The 21,390-nt window shown below is 47.9% G+C and overlaps 1 protein-coding gene across 1 annotated transcript; it reads right to left on the bottom strand.

Annotated features, from left to right (window-relative positions):
• Window positions 1–8,553: 8,553 nt before the first annotated feature.
• SLC25A5 (solute carrier family 25 member 5) lies at window positions 8,554–17,815 on the bottom strand. Its single transcript, XM_032227889.1, is given in 6 exon segments — window positions 8,554–8,963; window positions 8,965–8,981; window positions 12,142–12,282; window positions 13,158–13,463; window positions 13,466–13,643; window positions 17,592–17,815. Coding segments are annotated over 6 exon segments (894 nt in total). The 5' UTR covers window positions 17,703–17,815; the 3' UTR covers window positions 8,554–8,822.
• Between the last annotated feature and the right edge of the window lie 3,575 nt (window positions 17,816–21,390).

A 21,390-nucleotide genomic window follows, 5' to 3' on the forward strand; every position in this document is an offset into this window, starting at 1 on the left:
TGGACTAGAAGACCTCCAAGGTCCCTTCCAACGTTGTTCTATTCTAATATTTGGACCAAAAAAAGAGAGAGAGAGGCTTTGGAAGGATATGGAAAAGTCTTGGCTCATTGTTCAACCACTATATCACTTCAGCCCCAGAAAAGAAATTCTCCGTCTCGTTCGAGCTGGTTTAAACTAAAATGCCCAGCACCGTCAAGAGTTCGAGAAAAACTAGATTGGGAGAGAGATTTTAGCACAGAACGTCCTACGGTTGTTTCGAAACAGGCTGCCTTTTTCTCCCCCTCCCTGCCGCGTTATCAATCACTCGATCGCGATGACATCAGCCCTAAGTAATGTGACTTTCTCCCCTATTGAACCTGTAGAAACTGCCCAAGTAGTGCTAGTGGTTTTGTCACAGGTGTGACGGTGGTTAAATGTGCGCGCGCATTCAGCAGCCTTTGGTGACTCTGCGGTCAAAGTGCTTCCCATGTCATACGTTTACAACTGCTCGATCTGAACTCAGATTGGAAGGGGGGGTCATGTTGGACCCTGCCCACAAGTTGATGAACACCCTAATTTGGTGAATGAACCTTGACCACTAACTAAGGTGGAGTGATTTAATTTTAACCCCCGAGAGCCCAGGAATACAGGTCTGGTAATCCTCGATTTACAATCTGAACTGAAATTATAATTTTCCTTGCTGAGCTAGGCAGTCGTCATGGGACTTAAAAAAAGTTTAAAAGTTTAAAAAAAAAGTTTAAAAAAACTTTTTAGAAAACCCTTTTAAACAGTTATAGTTTTATTGATTTGTATGCCGCCCACTCCCGAAGGACTCCGGGCACCTTACAATAAAACAAGGGATGGGAATAATACACAAACAACATTAAAATATACAACAGTCACAATCTCCGCGGGGCTGAATATTACGAGAGTCCCCCGGCCTGCTGGAGCAGCCAGGACTTAACAGCTTTGCGGAAAGCCGGGAGGGTAGTAAGGGGCCGGATCTCCACGGGGAGATCGTTCCAGAGGGCCGGAGCTGCAACAGAGAAGGCTCTCCCCCGGGGAGTCGCCAGCCGACATTGGCTGGCAGATGGAATCCGGAGGAGACCTAACCTGTGTGATCGAATCGGTCTATGGGAGGTGATCGTGACAGTGAGGACAATTAACCTGTGGAACAGCTTGCCACCAGAAGTTGCGATTGCTCCATCACTGGAGATTTTAAAGAAGAGGTTTGGACAGCAACTTGTCTGAAATGGGATAGGATCTCCTGCTTGGGAGGGGGGCTGGACTAGATGTCCCTTCCAACTGTGTTAATCTCTCTGTTTAATCTGACCTTAGCATGGATGTTAAGTCAGTTCCTTGATTGATTAGATACGGCTCCTGCCGCTTAATTAGTCCGAGTACTTTTTTTTAATCACTGGCATGCTTCAAGTTCCAGCTTTTTTACTGATTAAACCTGGCAGCCTTAAGAGTGGCCCCTTGGAAAGATGTTGCAACACGCCGGCTTTGTGGCACTCAGCAGAAACTACAGTGAGCAAAATGTTCTCCACCTAAGATTTCCACTTGGCTGTGACGTTGTGCTTCCAATGAACTACTACTATTTTCCCCGAAGGCTCACAATCGGTTTCACAATCATCTGTTTTGTAAGCTGCTGATAGTTTTGAGGATATCCGAGGCTAGCGATGACTAACCTTTCCCAGACCGAGTGGCCAAAGCGTGTGCCCGAGCCAGAGCCCCACAAATGCAATGTGTGTGTGGGGGTTCACCGACAAAAGGGCAAACGACAAAACCGCGCCCGACTAAACGGCAGTGACAAAACCAAGTATTCTAAAGCGCTCCGACGAATGAGCGCTGAATCGCGCCAACAACAGCGCGGCGACAGAAGCGCGCTGTAAAACTAAACCTAACCCTAAACCTAACCCTAAACGTAACGCTAACTCTAACCCTAAACGTAACCCAAACCCTAAACGTAACGCTAAACCTAACCCTAAACCTAACCCTAACCCTAAACTTAATCCTAAACCTAACCCTAAACCTAACCCTAAATCTAACCCAAACCCAAACCCTAAACCTAACCCTAACCCTAACCCTAAACCTAACCCTAAATCTAACCCTAAATCTAACCCTAACCCTAACCCTAAACCTAAACCTAACCCTAAATCTAACCCTAACCCTAACCCTAAATCTAACCCTAACCCTAACCCTAAACCTAAACCTAAACCTAAACCTAACCCTAACCCTAAACCTAAACCTAACCCTTACCTTAAGTTAAATCAGCTTTCTGTTGCCGTGCTGTAGTCGGCGCGTTGATGATGTCGCGGTTTTAGCGACGCGGTTTAGTCGGGCGCGGTTTTGTCATTTGCCCTTTTGTCGGGCCACGATGTGTGGGCCCCCCGTGCATGCGCCCCATCCCCTGTGCACGCGCAGAAGAGACCCAAAGACCAGCTGACCAGCGGGAAGTGCGCACGCATGCACAGCGGGACTGAACTGGGGAGACGATTCACGTGCCCCCAAAGAGGGCATTGTGTGCCACCTATGGCACCCGTGCCATAGGTTTGCCATCACGGCCCCAGGCGGTCTCAATTATTTTTAAAACGTCTGGATTTCAACCGCTGGCTGGGGAATTCTGGGACTTGAAGCCCCCATGTCTTAAAGCAGCAGAGATGGAGAAACATGGCGTTACGTCCTTATGAATAAATTCCAGGCACTCACAGAGTTTAACGCAGACACAAAAGTATCAAATATAACCGCTGTAACCGCATGCTGTTGCCAGCTGCTCTTCTGGTTTAAAAAAACGGACCTTTTCGGGCTGTTTTGGGGCTGTTTTTCAGGCTGCCTGAAAAAGCCCCCAAATCGTCTGAAAAATGGCCTGAAAACAGCGTGACAATCAGCCTGTATTCAACCCCAAAACCTCTGAAAAAAGGCTGAAAATGCCCCAAAACTAGGCATGTCCACACACCAGCCAGCTAGTCTTCAGGTTTCCAGCACTCCAGCATGTGGACATGCACGCACATGCACATATGTTCCAGTTTGGGCACTCGGTGCTGAAAAGGTTCGCCATCCCTGGACTATAATGTCATGTTTCTTAATGTTTTATTCACCTATGGGCCCTTCCAACATTGGTACCATCCTGTGCTCCAATTGCCCCTCTCCAGTTTTCATGAACCATGAAGAAGTTTGCCCCTGTCACCCTTCGCTTGTAAATAAATATTTTTATACCCTTCATTATGTTTTTCACCTAGCTCCCTCTTGAAATCCACCAGGGTTTTCTTAAAGTTGAGCACTGCTCTTGTAATGGGTCAAAACATTGTGCAAGAATAAATTAATTGCTGGTTTTCGTGGTGGTGGTGGGGGGGGGCTCTTGCTCAGATTTGAGCAGAGTTTCAACTCCAAAAACAATTCTCAGCATTACATTCAGATTCGTATTAATGGCTCTCCGTTTGCCGCCCTCTTTAATGAATGACACTCGCTATCACAATGTTGGAACAATGAGGAAAGGAACTTGTCTAACCGGAATTTCCAACCTGAACAACTTCCTTTCCAAACGGCCATGATAAGACATGGCAGAATACGAAGGTCATTTAGTTTAGTTTAGTTTAGTTTATTGGGATTTATAGGCCGCCCTTTTCCCTGAGGGGACTCAGGGCGGCGTACATTCATAGGGAAAGGGGGGGTGCAATATAAAAACATAAACAATATGTGAGTAAAATAAACAGTAAAACACAACTTTCATTCAGCACTCAACACTCGGGCGGGGTGAATTAGAAACTTATCCCCAGGCCTGATGGGATAGCCAGGTCTTGAGGGCTGTGCGGAAGGTCTGGACGGTGGTGAGGGTGCGAATCTCGACGGGGAGGTCGTTCCACAGGGTCGGAGCTGCTACTGAAAAGGCTCTCCTCCGCGTAGTCGCCAGTCGACATTGACTGGCGGATGGAATTCGGAGGAGGCCCAATTTGAAGGGAGGTTTGGGGGGGTGGGTGGGCCCAACACCCCGAGACTTGCAAAACTCCGAGGCAAGTTATGTGAAGCATAAACACGAATGTATCTCGGAAATTTGCAGGTTGGGTTCCAGACCACAGTAAGAATATTTACACGTGCTAACTGTAGCTAGAATTCCATTTGCGCAACAATGGAAAAGCGAAAAGATTCCCTACAGAGGAAAATATAATTAAAAAAAATATTATAATGTGCAGAAATGGATACATTAAAGCTTAAAATTAAGGAGAAGGAAGAAACGGAATACTTTTTAACATGGGATACTTTTTAATCAATGGCTAGCCAATAAAAACATGGAAATATGGAAGTACAAGAGAAGGATTAATTTACATGGAAGGTTTATTAAAATGGATCAACAATATAACTATTGTGTGATCAACGTTAATGTTATGAATATTGTTATGGTTATGATGACTATTTCTCAAAATTAATTGAGACGACGCCGTTTTATGTAAAAATGGAATTTTTTTATTTTACATAAAAGCTTTAAAAAACTTAAAAAGAAAAAAAAAACAAGGTGTCACAATAAAGTAGCAATAGCAATAGCAGTTAGACTTCTATACCGCTTCATAGGGCTTTCAGCCCTCTCTAAGCGGTTTACAGAGTCAGCATATCGCCCCCAACAACAATCTGGGTCCTCATTTCACCCACCTCGGAAGGATGGAAGGCTGAGTCAACCTTGAGCCGGTGAGATTTGAACCGCTGAACTGCAGATAACAGTCAGCTGAAGTGGCCTGCAGTACTGCACTCTTACCCTACTGCGCCACCTCGGCTCTTCTAAGTCCCTTTTTGAGGGAGAGGAGCATTTCAAAAGTGTGAAAAATAAAAATTTAAAAAATAAATGAAATTGAGCCACACCAATTGTTTGCATTCCCAGTGTCTAGAAGTTATATTGACACTATGCTGTAATCTACTGAGCATGCAACAGCATTCTGTCCAAAAAAAATAAATAAACAAACAAGCCTATTTAATTAAAAATACTTTATGGCTAGCGAGCAAACCCTGTTGCAAAAACGACGCGGAAAGACTTGTTCCATGCAAGGCTCCTACCAACCATCAATTTCTTTTTTAAAAAAATGTAGACATACAGGTATCCTTGTAGTAGCTGGGCAGGGGGAGCATACAACACAATAACTAGAGATTGGATTGTACTCTGTTCACCTTGTTGAAACTGTACTGTTCCCAATTAGTGGTTTTTCTTTAAATTCCACGAAATCCGTTTGTAGCTGAGTTGCACCGCGCAGTGTTTGTTAGTGTCAGCAACTTTTAAGGTGCACGGATTTCAACTCGCAGGAAAATTAAAATGTTTAATGTTTAATTAACATGGCATCGGACCTGGGTACCTGAGAGACCGCCTCCTGCCGATTACCTCCCATAGACCGATTAGATCTCACAGGTTAGGTCTCCTCTGGATTCCATCTGCAGCCAATGTCGGCTGGCGACTCCCCGGGGGAGAGCCTTCTCTGTTGCAGCTCCGGCCCTTTGGAACGATCTCCCCGTGGAGATCCGGACCCTTACTACCCTCCCAGCCTTCCGCAAAGCCACCAAGTCCTGGCTGCTCCAGCAGGCCGGAGGGCTTGTGAATACTCCAGCCCCACAGAATTGTGAATGTTGTATTTTTTTAAAGTGTTGTTTTGTTTATTTATCCCCTTCCCTTGTTTATTGTAAGCCGCCCGGAGTCCTTCGGGAGTGGGCGGCATACAAGATCAATAAACTAAACTAAATTTATATGTCGCCCAATCTCGGAGGACTCCGGGCGGCTTACATAAAAACAATTTAAAAATACTAAAAAAAAATTAAAAATAGAAAGACAGGGAAGTTAAAAGACACAACATGCACTCAACCTTAGCGGGGCTGGACCTCATTCACGAGGTCAACAGCCCCCAGGCCTGCCGGAATAGCCAGGTCTTAATAGACTTACAGAAGGCCGAGAGAGTGGGGAGGGTCCAGATCTCTGGGGGTAGATCGTTCCATAGGGCCGGGGCAGCTACAGAGAAGGCCCTCCCCCCGGGGGGGTGGCGCCAGCGACATTGTCTAGTCGATTGGCACCCGGAGAAAGGCCCATCCTGTGAGATCTTATCGGACGCTGGGAGGTATGTGGCAGGAGGCGGTCTCATAGATATTGGCGAAGGTTGAAAACACTGCCATATGCTGATGGGCTTGGAGCTAATCCTGACACTTCAGAAAGGATGCTTGGAAGATGAAAGGAAGCTGGCTTGTGCAGAGCAATCGCCTGCCCTCTGGAATATGGAAGAGTCCTTTATTCTCAAGCATCCCAAACCCTGCCAACCAAAGTGCCAAGGCTGTGGGTTTTCCAGTTGCAATGTATGGCTGTCAACCTTGGACCAGAAGGCAGGCTGAGCGCCAAAGAATGGAGGCCTTTGATCTGTGGTGCTGGAAAAGACTCCTGCGAGTCCCATAGATTGCAAGGCGATCCAAACCGGTCAGTCCTAGAGGAGATCAACACTGACTTGCTCTTTAGAAGGCCAGATCCTGAAGAGGAACTCAAAGACTTTGGCCACCTAATGAGAAGGAAGACTCACTGGAGAAGAGCCTCATGCTGGGAACGATGAGGGCAGAAGAAGAAGGGGACGAGAGAATGAGGTGGCTGGATGGAGTCACCGAAGCAGCCGGCGTGAGCTTAAATGGGCTCCAGAGAGGGTAGAGGACAGGAAGGCCTGGAGGAATGTTTTCTATGGGGACGCAATGGGTTGGAGACGACTTCACAACTAACAACAACAATCCCAAAGAATGATATTTTTCCAGAGGCAACTGGACTTTCTGGGTTTTCTTTTGAAGACGTTTCACTGCTCATCCAAGAGCTTCTTCAGCTCTTGACAGGATAGTGGGAATGGAAGGATTGATACTCGCTGCAGACAGCTGGTCATTTGCGTTCTTGCAGACGAAGCTGCCTGCAAGTCCTTTCCTTTCCCCATCTCCAGTCAGAACTGAAGAAGCTTCTTGGAGGAGAAACAAAATGTCTTCAATAGAAAAAAAAACAAGAAAGTCCAGATACCTCTTGGGGGGAAAAAGCCATCATTGGGACAATTGACCTGGATGATAGAGAATCTCCATAGACATTATTATTCAGTAGAATTCTTGAGCGAACATGCCTAATACTTCTTCCTCCTAGTTTCCCGACAAACACCTTGCGAGGTGGGTTGGGCTCAGAAGACAGACTGGCCCAAAGATGGCTTGTCACACCTAGGGGCGGGACTAGAACTTACTGTCTCCTGTGATTGGCTCAATTGCCCAAGTAACTTTCGTACCTAAAGCGGGACTAGAACTCACCGTCTCCCAACAATTGGTCCAAAGTCACCCAGAGGCGGGACTAGAACTCACCGTCTCCCAACAATTGGTCCAAAGTCACCCAGAGGCGGGACCAGAACTCACCATCTCCCAACAATTGGTCCAAAGTCACCCAGAGGCGGGACTAGAACTCACCGTCTCCCAGTGATTGGTCCAAAGTCACCCAGCCGGCCAAGGCAGAACTAGAATTCACAACCTCCTGGTTTCTAGCCTTGTACCTTAACCATTAGCCCAACTGGCTCTTTACCAATGGCTGTGTAACCGCCGGCATCACTGTGAGTCGTAAATGCGAGGACCAGTCGTAGGTCACTTTCTTCAGCACCGTTCTAACTCTGAACAGTCATTAAGTGAATGGTCCTAAATAGAGGATTACCTGTGTTATTCAGGATGAACTGAACATCTGGGAATTGCAGTTTTAATAACAGCTGGAGATGTTTTATTATGGGGAATCTTTTTGGCCCTGACTGCCAAAAGGGAGTGTGTGCATGCTCGTTGAGGCCGCAACCCGGAAGAGGAACTGCCTAGTTGGCATGCGGGTGCTGGAAAATGGACTTCTGGTTTCTGGCCAGCTAGTCTTCCGGTTACCGGGATGCATGCGTATGCGACGATCAGCTGGCTGGCGCATATGTTCACGCTGAAAAATGGAAGCCCAACTCTTCCGGTATCTGGCACTGCCACACACACAAATCTAGCTCATAGTCCCGCGTATGCATGCCAGGCAACATGGCTCCGTGCTGGGCACGCATGCCACAGGTTCACCAGTTCAGTTCAGTTTATTAAACTTGCATGCCGCCCTATTCCCAAAGGGACTCAGGGCGGCTAACAAACCAATAGGGAATGGGGACGATACAAAGAAAACAGACAAGACAAAATACAGAAAACAGGATTAAATAAACTCCTCAACAGCCACAACAATTTGAGTGGGGCTGGGAACTCATCAGCCCCAGGCCTGCTGGAACAGCCAGGTCTTAATGGCTTTGCGGAAGGCCTGAAGGGTGGTGAGGGTCCGAATCTCCACGGGGAGATCGTTCCAGAGGGCCGGATCAGCCACAGAGAAGGCCCTCCCCCGGGTGGTCGACAGTCGACATTGGCTAGCTGATGGAACCCGGAGGAGGCCTAATCTGTGGGATCTAATCGGTCGAAGGGAGGTAATTGGCAGGAGGCGGTCTCTCAACCACCATCACGGATCTACCCTATTATCTATTGCGCAGTTCCAGCCAAACACGCAGTTTTATCCAAGAGAAGGAAAAAATCGACAAAACAAAAGCGTTGATACCATTTTTTTTTGGTTTCCACTTTATTTCTCAAACTTAATTTTAACAGGAGTGACTGAATAAAAATAAAGTTTGAGTCCCTTTGTCAAAGGAATGACTTGAGAACGGGGATCAGGCAAGCAGAATCATGGCCTCTCCGTCAACTACGAGATACCCACCCGGGGGACGGGGGGGGGGGGGACGGGAAACGATAAATAGTTTTGATGCAAGTCCATGGAACGTTACGCGGGAAGGGTCGTCTAAGGAGTGGGCGGATGTTTCAGCTTATGTGTATTTCTTGATTTCGTCGTACAAGACTAAGACGAAAGCACCTCCCATTCCTCTGAGGACGTTGGACCACGCGCCCTTGAAAAACGCTTTGCCGCCTTCGTCCCGAGCAATCTTCCGCCAGCAATCGATGGTTTCCGGAGTACATGATGTCAGCTGGGAAAAAAAGGAGAAAAATAATAATAATAATCAACTACATCAATCCGATGTTGGTGATAATGCAGGTGCCATTCCTTTACTTTGCTAGTGCTAAGGTAAAGGTTCCCCTGGCACATACGTGCTAGTCGTTCCCGACTCTAGGGGGCGGTGCTCATCTCCGTTTCAAAGCCCAAGAGCCAGCGCTGTCCGAAGACGTCTCTGTGGTCATGTGGCCGGCAGGACTAAACTCCAAAGGCACACAGAATGCTGTTTCCTTCCCATTAAAGGTGGCCCCTATTCTTCTACTTGCATTTTTTTAACCTGCTTTTGAACTGCTAGGTTGGCAGAAGCTGGGACAAGTAGATAGATAGATAGATAGATAGATAGATAGATAGATAGATAGATAGATAGATAGATAGATAGATAGATAGATAGATAGATAGATAGATAGATAGATAGATAAATTTATTTATAGGCCGCCCTTTTCCCTGAGGGGACTCAGGGCGGCTTACAACGTATAGGGAAGAGAGTACACACAATGACATATAAAAACAGTACGTAATTAAAAATAGAAGCAACATTCATTCATCATTCGGGAGGGGACGGATTATAATCTTTAACCCCAGGCCTGACGGGATAGCCAGATCTTGAGGGCTGTGCGGAAGGTCTGGAGGGTGGTGAGGGTACGAATCTCCACGGGGAGATAGTTCCAAAGGGTCGGAGCTACTACTGAAAAGGCTCTCCTCCGCGTAGTTGCCAGTCGACACTGACTGGCGGATGGAACTCGGAGGAGGCCTAATCTGTGTGATCTAATAGGTCGTAATTGGCAGGAGGCGGTCTCTCAAATAACGGGAGCTCACTCCGTTACGCGGTGCTAGGGTTCGAACTGCTAAACTGCTGACCTTTCTGATCAGCAAGCTCAGCATCTTAGCCACTGAGCCACCGTGTCCCTAGTTACTAGTGCTGGAGAAATCCTAACAAATTATCCGTAAAGATTCTTGGTCATCCAGGTCCGTCCCCCCCCCGGTGCTTTTTTTTTCAGGAGGCAACTAGACATTCTTTTTTCTTTTTTTTTCTTTTGAAGACATTTCGCTTCTTCACCAAGGAGCCTCTTCAACTCTGGCAGAAGCTTCCATTCCCCAGAACTGAAGAAGCTTCTTGGAGGAGAAGCGAAACATCTTCAAAATAAAAAAAACCAAGAAGGTCCAGTTGCCTCCAGAAAAAAAACACCTGGGGGGGGGCAGTTACTATTAAATTTGCTTTTAGACCAGAGGGGTTTCTGCTCTGAAACACAATTTAAAATGGAGCAAGGAAGAAACAGTGGAAAGGGAAAGAAATAAGGCATCAAATCAGTTTTTTTTCTCTCTCAAACATCACCATTTTAAGAGGCGTGGACTTTTAACTCCCAGAAGACCCTGCTGGCAGGAGAGTTCTGGGAGTTGCAGTCCATGCATCTCAAATTGGCTTAGGTCAAGAAACATTAGACTAAATGATTATTTGAGATGATTTTAAGCATCACGAACGGAGTTCTGGAAATCTCTCTCTATATAAATGGCTATAGCATAACTCTGGAACGACTTCAGCAATTTCAACCAAACTTGGTACATAGATAACTTATTCTCTGGAAACAAATACTGGGGGGTGGGGGTGGGGGTAAGGCACCCCTAACACTCCTCGGGGTGTGTATTCTGTTAAGATACAGCTTGTTGTGCCTTAAAATGATTTCTAGTGCACTGCCGTAAACTGGCTTCTACCGTACAGTGCGGTGGAGTGGAGTTGCCATGGTAACGGCTTCACAGTACTCCACAAGGGGGCTCCAGCAACATTAGAAAATCCAACATTAGAAGTTACGTTTGTTCCAGACATTTTCCCCCTATAAATAAATACCCGGACAATGCCAGGTTAACGGCTACTTGAATCTAAAGAGGATAACCAGATGAAGAGGCTGCTTCTGATTGGCTAACGTTGCAGCCATTCACAGCCTGCGCCTGCCAAATACAACCAATTGGAAGTAAGAATCCGAAGGCATGGGTCATCCTTTATAGAGAAAGGGCCATTCATAAATTCCATCAGAGAGTGTTCTACTACTGATGACAAAGTATTAGGATCTTTTTATCCTTTAACAACAAATTCAGGAAAAATGCTTCAGCTGAAAATGTATTTTTCCCCCTTTTGACTTGGGGCTTCTCCAGGCAGCTATACGAGCCATAATTAATACAGGAGAGAGGATATTCCAAAAGGGGAATGTTTAGCTTATTTAGTCTTCCATTGTAATGGAAGAAGTTTGTTTCAAATATAGCTTTTCTGCCAAAAAGTAATGCAGAATAATGTGATGTGGGTAATGTGGAGGATTTTCAAGAATATTTCAGCTCTACCGTTCTTCAACAATAGTTTTCATATGCATTAAAAAAAATTCTTATAAAGCTAAAGTATTACAATGTTTTTATCTGCTTAAACACGGGTGGCTAATCCTTGAACCATAGTTACAATCGGTGTTATTGATGGAGTGGTGCAAATAATGGATAAATGACTCAGATAACATTTGAAGTCTGATTAAATCACATCTCTACTGACACTAAGGGCGGACTCTCAATCCTGAGCCTTCAACCATCTCCTTAAAGCAAGCACCAACGTCCCATAGAAGATTATCTTTCCTGTGGAGATAACCCACCAGTGGCCCTCTAAAACTTTTGAAATGCCCAGCAAGGCAAAAAATGGTATGAGAATTGTAGTACTTTTAACACCTATAGAATTGGAGATCCAAGCCCCTGGGCGTTTGCCAAGATCACTCCAGATCTCTGGTAAGAAAGCAACCAGATCACCTCTAAAAGCTAAATCAACAGCCCCATTGATCCGAGTTAAAACTGACCTGCTGAAGAGAACCATGTTGTTCAGAAAACATAATTTTATCTCTTCGTTACATTTCCCCACCCTCTACTATCTGTGCCTAAGGGAGAAGCAAGCTGCTAAGCACAGCTACAAAAGGATATTTGGAAGAAAAGCTAAGATGGAATCCTTGGTGCGTTCTTTGCTTGCTGGTTTCCAGGCGTTTCATGACCCAACTAGGTAACGCCATCAGTCTTACCAGCGAGTTGGGTTATGAAAAGTCCAAACCGGCAAACCACCAAGCTCAGAGAGCCTCAAGGATTCCACATGCAACCCCCCATGTGATACCCACCTCCTTTCCGACCGGATTGCATCATCATTCTCCGCCGGACGGTGTCGAAGGGATATGAGGTCAGGCCTGCCACCGCCGTTACCGTCTGTGCGATCATCCAGCTGATTAAGATGTGAGTGTTCTTTGGGTCGGGAAGCATTCCTGGATAAGGAAACCAAAAACTTCTGCTTAATTACGGTCCACGAGTGGGCATTTCCTAACCATGCCAACTTTTAAAACAGGTGGACTTCAATTCCCAGAATTCCTTAGTCGGTGTGGCTGGCTATGGAATTCTGGGAGTTGAAGTCTACCTATCTTCAATCTTGCTAAAATTGGAGGAGGGGAAATGCCTTAAGAGCAGGGATCTCCCACCGTGGCAGCTTTTAAGACTTGCGGACTTCCATTCCCAGAGCTTTATATTTCTTTTTATTCTGTTTTATTTCTTTTATACGGTTTTTATATCCCTGAGTCGCCCGGCAGCAAGATAAATTTTCTAAAATAAAAAATTAAATTAAATAAACTTCTCAGCCAATTTTCCTGTCTGGGGAATTCTGGGAGTTGAAGTCCACCTATCATAAAGTTGCTAAAGTTGGGAAAAAAATGCTTTAGAGCGGGTCTCTTCCCACCTTGGCAACTTTTAGCCCTTGTGGACTTCAATTCCCAGAATTTTACGTTTCTTTTTATTTATTTTTTTAATGTGGTTTTTATAGCCGCGTAAGCCGCCTTGAGTCGCCATGCGCCAGTTGGCGGCAATATAAATTTTCTCAAATAATAAATAAACAAACTTCTCAGCCAACTTTACTGGCCTGGGGAATTGTGGGAGTTGAAGTCCACCTACCTTAAAAGTTGCTAAAGTGGGTGGGTTTTAAGACTGGTGGACTTCCATTCCCAGAATTCCCCAGACAGCAAAGTTGGTTGAGAAGTTCTGGGAATGGAAGTCCACCTATCTTAAAGTTGCCAAGGTCTGAGATCCCTGCCTTAAGCGCTCCAATGGGGCAGGGCAAAGGACTACAAACCCCATCCCCCACTCCCGTTACCTTTGGCGGTGTCATAAACGCCAAAATACGCTGCTCTGTAGATGATGATCCCTTGGACAGAGACGTTGAAGCCTTGGTAAAGGCCCCGAAGGCCGTCGGACTTGAAGATCTTCACCAGGCAGTCACCAAGACCGCTGAACTCTCTTCCAGCCCCGGCTTTGCCCACATCTGCCGCCAGACGGGTTCGGGCGAAATCGAGAGGGTAGACAAAGCAGAGAGACGTGGCTCCGGCAGCGCCCCCCGACGCCAAGTTGCCCGCAAAGTAACGCCAGAACTGGGTTCTTTTGTCAACGCCGCCTAAGAAGACTGCTTGTACTTGTCTTTGAAGGCAAAGTTTAGGGCTTGCGTGGGGAAGTAGCGGATGACGTTGGCGAGGTTGCCCCGCCAGAAGGAGAGGAACCCTTGCTCTTTGGGGATTCGCACCACGCAATCGATGATGCCCTTGTACTGCTTCTCGGCCGTGATCTGCATGCTGGCATGTTGGACCTGGCAAGAGGGAAGGAGAGAGAGGTTAAAAACGACAGCCCTGGCTACCTTCAGACTTCATTTGTCTCTCAATCTCTCTTTTTCTTTCTTTTGTTCTCTTTCTCTCCTTCTCCCCCTCTTTCTCTTTCTTCCTCTCTTTCCTTTTTCTTTCCCTCCCTCTCTTTCTTTTCTCTCTCTCTTCCTCTTTCTTTTCTTTTACTTTCTTCCTCTCTCCCTTTCTTTCTTTTTTCTTTCTTCCTCGCTTTCCTTTTTCTTTCCCTCTCTCTCTTTCTTTTCTCTCTCTCTTCCTCTTTCTTTTCTTTTTACTTTCTTCCTCTCTCCCTTTCTTTTTTTCTTTCTTCCTCGCTTTCCTTTTTCTTTCCCTCTCTCTTTCTTTTCTCTCTCTCTTCCTCTTTCTTTTCTTTTTCTTTCTTCCTCTCTCCCTTTCTTTCTTTTTTCTTTCTTCCTCGCTTTCCTTTTTCTTTCCCTCCCTCTCTTTTCTATCTCCCTCTCCTTTCTTTTCTCTTACTTTCTTCCTCTCCTCTTTCTTCTTTTTTCTTTCTTCTCTCTTTTTCTTTCTCTCTCTCCTTTCTTTTTTCTTTCTCCTTCTTTTTCTTTCTCTCTCTCCTTCTCCCCCTCTTTCTAATTCTTCCTCTTTTCTTTCCCTCTCCCTCTTTTTTCTTTCTCTTCCTCTTTCTTTTCCTTTCTTTCCTTCTCCCTTTCTTTTTCCTCTTTCTCCCTCTTTTCTTTTCTCTCTCCTTTTCCCTTTCTCCCTCTCTTTTTCTCTCTCCTTCTCCCCCTCTTTCTAATTCTTCCTCTTTTCCTTTCCCTCTCCCTCTTTTTTCTTTCTTTTTCCATCTCTCTTTCTCTTTCTTTTCCTTTCTTTTCTCTTTCACCCTCTTTTCCTTTCTCTCTCTCTCCTTTTCCCTTTTCTCCTCTCTTTTCTTCACATCCTCTTTTCTTTCTTCCCCTTTTCTTTTTTCTTTCTCTCTCTCTCTCTCCTTGTCCTTTTCTCTCTTTTTCTCTCTCTTTCTCTTTCTTTCTCTCTCTCTCTTTTCTTTCTCTTTCCCCCTCTCTTTCTTTCTCCTTCATGCACAATATCTATATTCTCCCAACTCAGACAAATGACTCTGGGTGGCTTACAATTCTAACATTCTAAAACAGGGGAAACTCTTTAAAAGACATTAAAACAATAAAAAACATCCATCCATCAATCAGTATAAACAGCAGATGGTTAATGAACTATCACACCAAATAACAGGGCCCTTGACACATTCTGAGCCCCAGGTCCGAGTAACATGCAAATTTTTAAAGCATTTGGGAGCAATCTGGGCCCACGCCCCACCCTTGCAACCTTCAAAGTTAAATGGCTCAAACGATTCAAAACAGAAAGTGAAACTTTAGCTCCCAAGTTACAAAACTCAGTGCCCTTTGTGGGTTTTAGACCAACCCGGGTTCGCAGTCCAAGGGCACCAGAGGTAGCCCCAAATCACAAAAGGAAGGCAATTTTTGGAAGCGGGGAAGAGCCTTGGCAAATCGGTTTTGAAAACCGATGACAAAATCATGACAAGTCCTGCACAGTAAAAAAATAAATAAATCATGCTGTATCTTGTCAAATACTATATGGGAAGTTCCCGGAAGTACGTTTTTCGTTCTCCACCCGGAGACGGAAGGAAGAAACTGCAGTTTGAAATGCTCTTTTTAAAAAAAAAAACAAAGTCTCTTAGTAATTAGTGGTTGGTCCTAGGCCTACAAAACAACCGGCATTTGGGTCCCTATTTAAATCTCAGACATTTTGAAAGCGTGAAAATGTAGAGCTTGATCGGGAAAGCGGAGTTCTCAGGCCGAGAAAGAGGTCAGAATTCCTTCAGGTAGAAGTTTAACAAAGTCAGCCAAAAGGCACATGCTGATCTGAATCAATTTGCCTCTGGTTAAAGCTTAGGTAGACAATGGTTATAATCCACCCAGTGATAAGAGCTTCTTTGCAAGGTGACCTCTTTCCAGAGAGAGAGATTGTGGCTTGGCGCCATCCTGGGATCAAGACGTCCTTAAGGTAAAGGTTCCCCTGGCACATATGTACTAGTCGTTCCCGACTCTAAGGGGCTGTACTCATCTCCGTTTCAAAGCCAAAGAGCCAGCGCTGTCCAAAGACTTTCTCCGTGATCATGTGGCCAGCTTGACTAAACGCCGAAGCCCCACAGAACGCTGTTCCCTTCCCACCAAAGGTGGCCCCTATTTTTCTACTTGCATTTTTTACATACTTTTGAACTGCTAAGTTGGCAGAAGCTGGGACAAGTCACGGGAGCTCACTCCCTTATGCAGCGCTGGGGATTCGAACCGGCGAGCGGCCGGCCTTTCTGACCGACAAGCTCAGCGACTTAGGCACTGAGCCACGGCGTCCCTTTAAGACGTCCTTAGCTGCCTGCTAAGCAACCAGGTCATAACTGCGTCTCCAAACTGCTGCATTTTTTCCCCCTCCTCTCCCCATTCACCCTAAATTTGCCACGGCTTCTTTCTTGCCACAGGCCCAAACATGTGGCCTCCGAGGCTTCCGGTTGTTAACTTTGCCAGATGTTAGGAAGCCGGTTTAAATCTACGGTGACCTTGCTAGGCCTTTAATTCACGGCTCGGCAAGCAGATGGGGGGAAAAGGCGGACTGGAATGGTATTTTGAATTATTAGCAGCTCCTGGTGAGGCTGGCTGTTGGCCGGGAATCCCCCCCCTCCCAAAGAACGAGCGGAGCAAGACAGGTTTCATTCATCCCTGATTTTGGCCTAGCTGCCCTTCTCCCCCCCCTTCAAGGTCACGGGATGGCACAAACGGTGGATTCCCAGACAGAAAGACGGGATTAATTTCTTTGCCAAGGGCAGGAAAGCCGCTCGGAGGGCCGGAGGAGAAGGAAAAGCAGCTGGCAGGGCACGTCCGCAGCTGGCAAGAGACCCCGCCAGAGGAGGGAATTGCCACAGGCCTCGCGGCTTGTTCGCCCCGCTCTTCCGCTGAGAGATTCAATCTCTCCCAGCGGCCGGGATTGGCATCAACCAAACCGGTTCTCTCCAGCGTCACGGCAACCAGCCGTAGAGGTGGCGGGGGCAGAAACGGAGGTAGAGGGGGGGAGAAAGGGAGGGGGGGTTCCTGTGGGTGGGAGATCCAGGGCATCCTAAGAACCGGATGGGTTTTTGGAAGGAGGATTCGCTGGTATTCTGGAAGCACACTGTCGAGGGTCCTGCGACACCCCCCCTTCCCATTCATAAATGAGTTGGGATGGCCAAGTCCAGGGAGGGAGAAAGGAGTGGGGGGGGGGATCAGGAAGTGAAAGTGAGGTTTCTGCAGTGGGAGGGGGACAGCAAAGGGAAGGGCTTCATTAATGAGATGGAGGAGCCCAGAAAGCAGTGTGGTTTCTGGAGGGGAGGGGGAGGAAGCAAAGAAGAAAATTTCATAAATGAGAGGGGAGGAGCCCAGATTTGGGGGTGGGGGGTTCAGAAAACGGCCTGCAGTGGGGGGGGGAGGGCAGCAAAGGGAAGGGCTCATAAACGAGATGGAGGAGCCCAGGTTTAGAGGGGGGGGGGAAGGACAGGAAGCAGCCATTGGTTTCTGCAGTGGGGGGGGGGGGCAGAAAAGGGATGGGTTCATAAATGAGATGGGGCACCCAGCTTCAGGGAGGGGGGGCAAGAAGCGGTGGGGGGCAGCAAAGAGGAGGGGCTCATCCCCCCTCCCACATCTCCTTGGGGCGACCTTGGGGGAAGGGGAAGGGCGCGTCTCTCCCCCCCCCTCCCGCACGAGGCAGCCTCTGCCCACGCGGCAGGACGCCCCCTCCCCTCGGATGGCCTTCCATGTAGACCCCCCCCCCACCGGACAGCCCCCTCCTCTTCCAGCTGGATCATCCCCCCTCCCCCCGGAGAGGACCCCCTCCCCACCTCGACCCCCCTCCCCCCCTCGACCTTCCAGGGAGAGCCCCCTCCCCTCCCTTACCTGGAGCAGGAGCTTGACCCTCTCGATGGGGGCCACGGCGGTCTTGGAGATCGCGGCCGCCACGCCGCCCGCCAAGAAGTCCTTGAGGAAGGAGATGGCCGCGTCGGTCATGATGCTGCGGGAGGCTGCGAGCCGGCAGGCGGAGGATGGAAAGGCAGACGGGGCGGGCAGGCAGGGAGGACGAGGCCAAAAGGGCTGCCGGCGGAGTGAGAGCGAGTCCTTGAAATGGCCGGCTTTTATACGGCCCCGCAGACTTGAACGTGGGAACAGGGGGGAGAGGGGACGGGAACGCGGGCAGCCACGCAGGGCAACCCTGATTGGCTGCCGGGCGGAGGGAGGGACCGTGGGGAGGACTGCGGAGAGGTGCCAAGGTTGGGGGGGGAGAGAGAGAGAGGGTGGATCCTGGGATCCCCCCTCCTTTTCCTGCCCCCCCTCCCCCGCGATCTGTGGAAGGAGGGAAGGGATCTCTTCTGGCCAGGGGTGCTGAGCCCGGATTCAACCCGGGCACGAGAGAAAGAACGGACGAACGAGCCGGCTTTAACCTTGGAGCCCGCAAAAAAAGGATGCCGTCTGGTTCACCTGCGTGACGTCCGGCGACTCACGGGCAGGGGCGTTCCCACGACAAACCCTCGCGTGTCCTGAAATGGCCCCGCTCCGCCTGACCGCCGCAAGGAGGGGGACGGGCGTCTCACCCACCCACCCGATCGTGACCGCCACTCCTGGGCTTTCTGCCCTGGCACTGCTGCTCCCTTTCCCCCCCACCCCACGCAAGGATCTGGCCCACTTGGGGGCTGAGGTGGCCCACTTGGGAGGGGGGGGCTGATCTCAACCTGCAGAGGGAACCAACTCCCCCATCTGAGGACCCAGATTGTTGTTGGGGGCGATATGCTGACTCTGTAAACCGCTTAGAGAGGGCTGAAAGCCCTATGAAGCGGTATATAGTCTAACTGCTATTGCTATCTTTAAAAAAATAAATAAAACTAAAACCAGGATCTGATCTCCTCTTTTTGCTAAAGGCGATTGGTTTAATCCTGGTTTGTGGGGTGGGCTTAATCCCAGGTTATAGACCAGCCTGGCTTCTCAGGTGTTGCCCTTTGCACACACACCCCTGCTCCAAATACAACCCCCAGTTTAGACTTTAAAAGCACGGGGGGGGGGGGGGGGAAGCAGGGGGAAGAATTTTAACACTGCCCCGCCTATTCCTATCTCAACATTTTCTTTCTGGATTGCAACTGTTTCCTCCTTAGGGATCCATAAACAAACCACTGTTGAGCTCGACAACATCCCATTTGTGTCGCCGTCTCTCGTGGTGGGCAGGCTGGAAGGCTTCCTAGGATGTGGGTGCTCTGGGACAAGGTCTATCCTTGTCCCCCCAAATCCTGACCTGGAAAACTTTTAACTTACTGCACCTGTGTCTGGTTTGCCAATTGCATCATGGCAGGTAGGACAGCACCCCAGAGGGTCAACGTCATTGCCCAGAAGATCATAGGTTGCCATCTCCCCTCTTTGGAAGAGCTTCATAGATCCCGCTGCCTCAAGAAAGTTCAAAACATCCTTAAAGATCCATCTCATCCTGGGCACCCCCCCTTTTTTTTGAACTATTACCATCTGGGAGACAGTACAGGCAGGGCCGGATTTAGATGAAAAGAGGCCCTAGGCTATTCCACTTATGAGGCCCTTCACCTCCCATTTTTAAGTTTGTAAATTACATGAGAGACAATAAAATACATCATTACTGTGATACATATCAATATATATCAATATATACAGCTGCCTCCCGACGGAGGGCAGCTCTGCTCGGCGGCAAAGGCAGCGAGGCCCAGCCGCCTCCCCTGCTGCGCTCAGCTGCCCGGCTCGGCCCCCTCACCCTCACTGCCTGGCCGCTGGTGGGCTCCGCGTCAACGGGGCGGCTACTGGGAGCGGCCGCGCCTCTCGCCCGACTGCCGGTGCCGGAACATGGGCGGGCTCCCCAACTGCCGCGGCGCTGGAACGATCTTAACCAATACATTTTTATGTTTGTTTATTAGTCATATGCGTAGAATTTCTCCTTATTTTCGGTTCAGTGTTTAGTGTTCACCGTTTTTTAGAATAGTGTAATTTTAATTTTGCTAACAATTTGAATGTAGGCCTCTCTTGATCTTGAGGCCCCTAGGCTGAAGCCTAGTTAGCCTATAGGAAAATCCGGCCCTGGGTACAGGATAATAAAAACAAGGACGAATAGGCTGAAACCAGCTTCTATTCCCAGATCAATCCCTATATTGGATACTACGGTATAGTGCAATATTAATGCAATATCGGGTTTTCAGTGTTAATTCTATAGAACGTGAAGATGTGTGCTTGTGTTTTTACTTTTATAGCTATAATGTATACTGAAGATGGCATTTTAATTTCGTTGTACGATGTGCAATGGACAGTAAACTAAACTAAAAGGTGAGGAAAAGGGAGAACCTTGGCCAAACTCTGGTTTTTATTATGATTGATGGCACTGTCACTGGTACCAATGGATCTCCTAAAGCAGTGTTTCTCAACCTGGCAACTTGAAGATGTCAGCATTCGCTGGCTGGGGAATTCTGGGAGTTGAAGTCCAGACATTCTTCAAGTTGCCAAGGTTGAGAAACACTGTCCTAAAGCCATGATGGGCAAACCTGTGGCATATGTACCAGAGGTGACATGCAGACCCCTCTCTGTGGACACGTGTGGACATTGTCAAGTGGTCTTTGTGGGGCACTGGGGTTGCCGGAAAACTTCCCTGAAAACAGCCAACGAAACGGGCAAAAACAGCCATCTGCGTGGCAGCCAGCTGATTTCTGGTACCTTTTTAAAAATTGCTATGGATGCCCCTTTCTGAATTGGGCCGATTACTTTCTTCGCTTTTTTCCCTTAGTGGATCTCCTTAGAGATCCCAAGATCTTCATCCATCCACTTTGCAAAACTAAGCCCAAAGCAACCTGCAGAATTTACCTGCATATATATTCCTTCTATTTGTCTTGTCATTTCCATAATGCATTTATTGCTGCCATTTTAATAATCCAGGAGCTATCCGCACTCCGTTTGAGGTGCTCCATCACTGGATGCTTTAAAAAAAAAAAAAAAACTGGACGTCCATTTGCCTGAAATGGTATGAAGTCTCCTGCTTGGGCTGGGGGTTGGACTAGAAGACCTCCGAGGCCCCTCCCAACTCTGTCTTTCTGACTTCACTAGATTGAGATTTGAGATTTAGTTTATTTGTATGCCGCCCTTCTCCGGGAGGGACTCAGGGCGGCGAACAACTCAGAAGGGGAAAAGGGGACACAAACACAATACACGTAATTAAATACACAAGAGTCATACAGCCATACAAGTCGAGAGGGGAGGGGAACTCATCAACCCCAGGCCTGCCGGCACAGCAGGTTTTGACGGCTTTCCGGAAGGCCTGGAGAGAGGTGAGGGTCCGGATCTCCGCGGGGAGTTCATTCCAAAGGGCCAGAGCTGCTACAGAGAAGGCCCTCCCCCGGGTAGTAGCCAGATGGCATTGGCTGGTGGACGGAACCCGGAGGAGGCCAGCCCTGTGTGATCTAATGGGTCTTTGGGAGGTAATTGGCAGCAGGCGGTCTCTCAAGTACCCAGGTCCAATACCATGAAGGGCTTTATAAGTTACGACTAGCACTTTGAAGCGTATCCGGAGACCGATCGGTTAGCCAGTGCAGCTCACGGAGGATAGGTGTAACGTGGGTGTACCGATTGAGATTGAGACAGAGGGACAATCGCATGATTTTTAAAGAGGCACACATACCACCCGACCACAAGTCAAACCTTTTAA

The sequence above is a fragment of the Thamnophis elegans genome, chromosome 12, assembly GCF_009769535.1.
Source record: "Thamnophis elegans isolate rThaEle1 chromosome 12, rThaEle1.pri, whole genome shotgun sequence".
In the NCBI taxonomy this organism is placed as follows: Eukaryota; Metazoa; Chordata; class Lepidosauria; order Squamata; family Colubridae; genus Thamnophis; species Thamnophis elegans.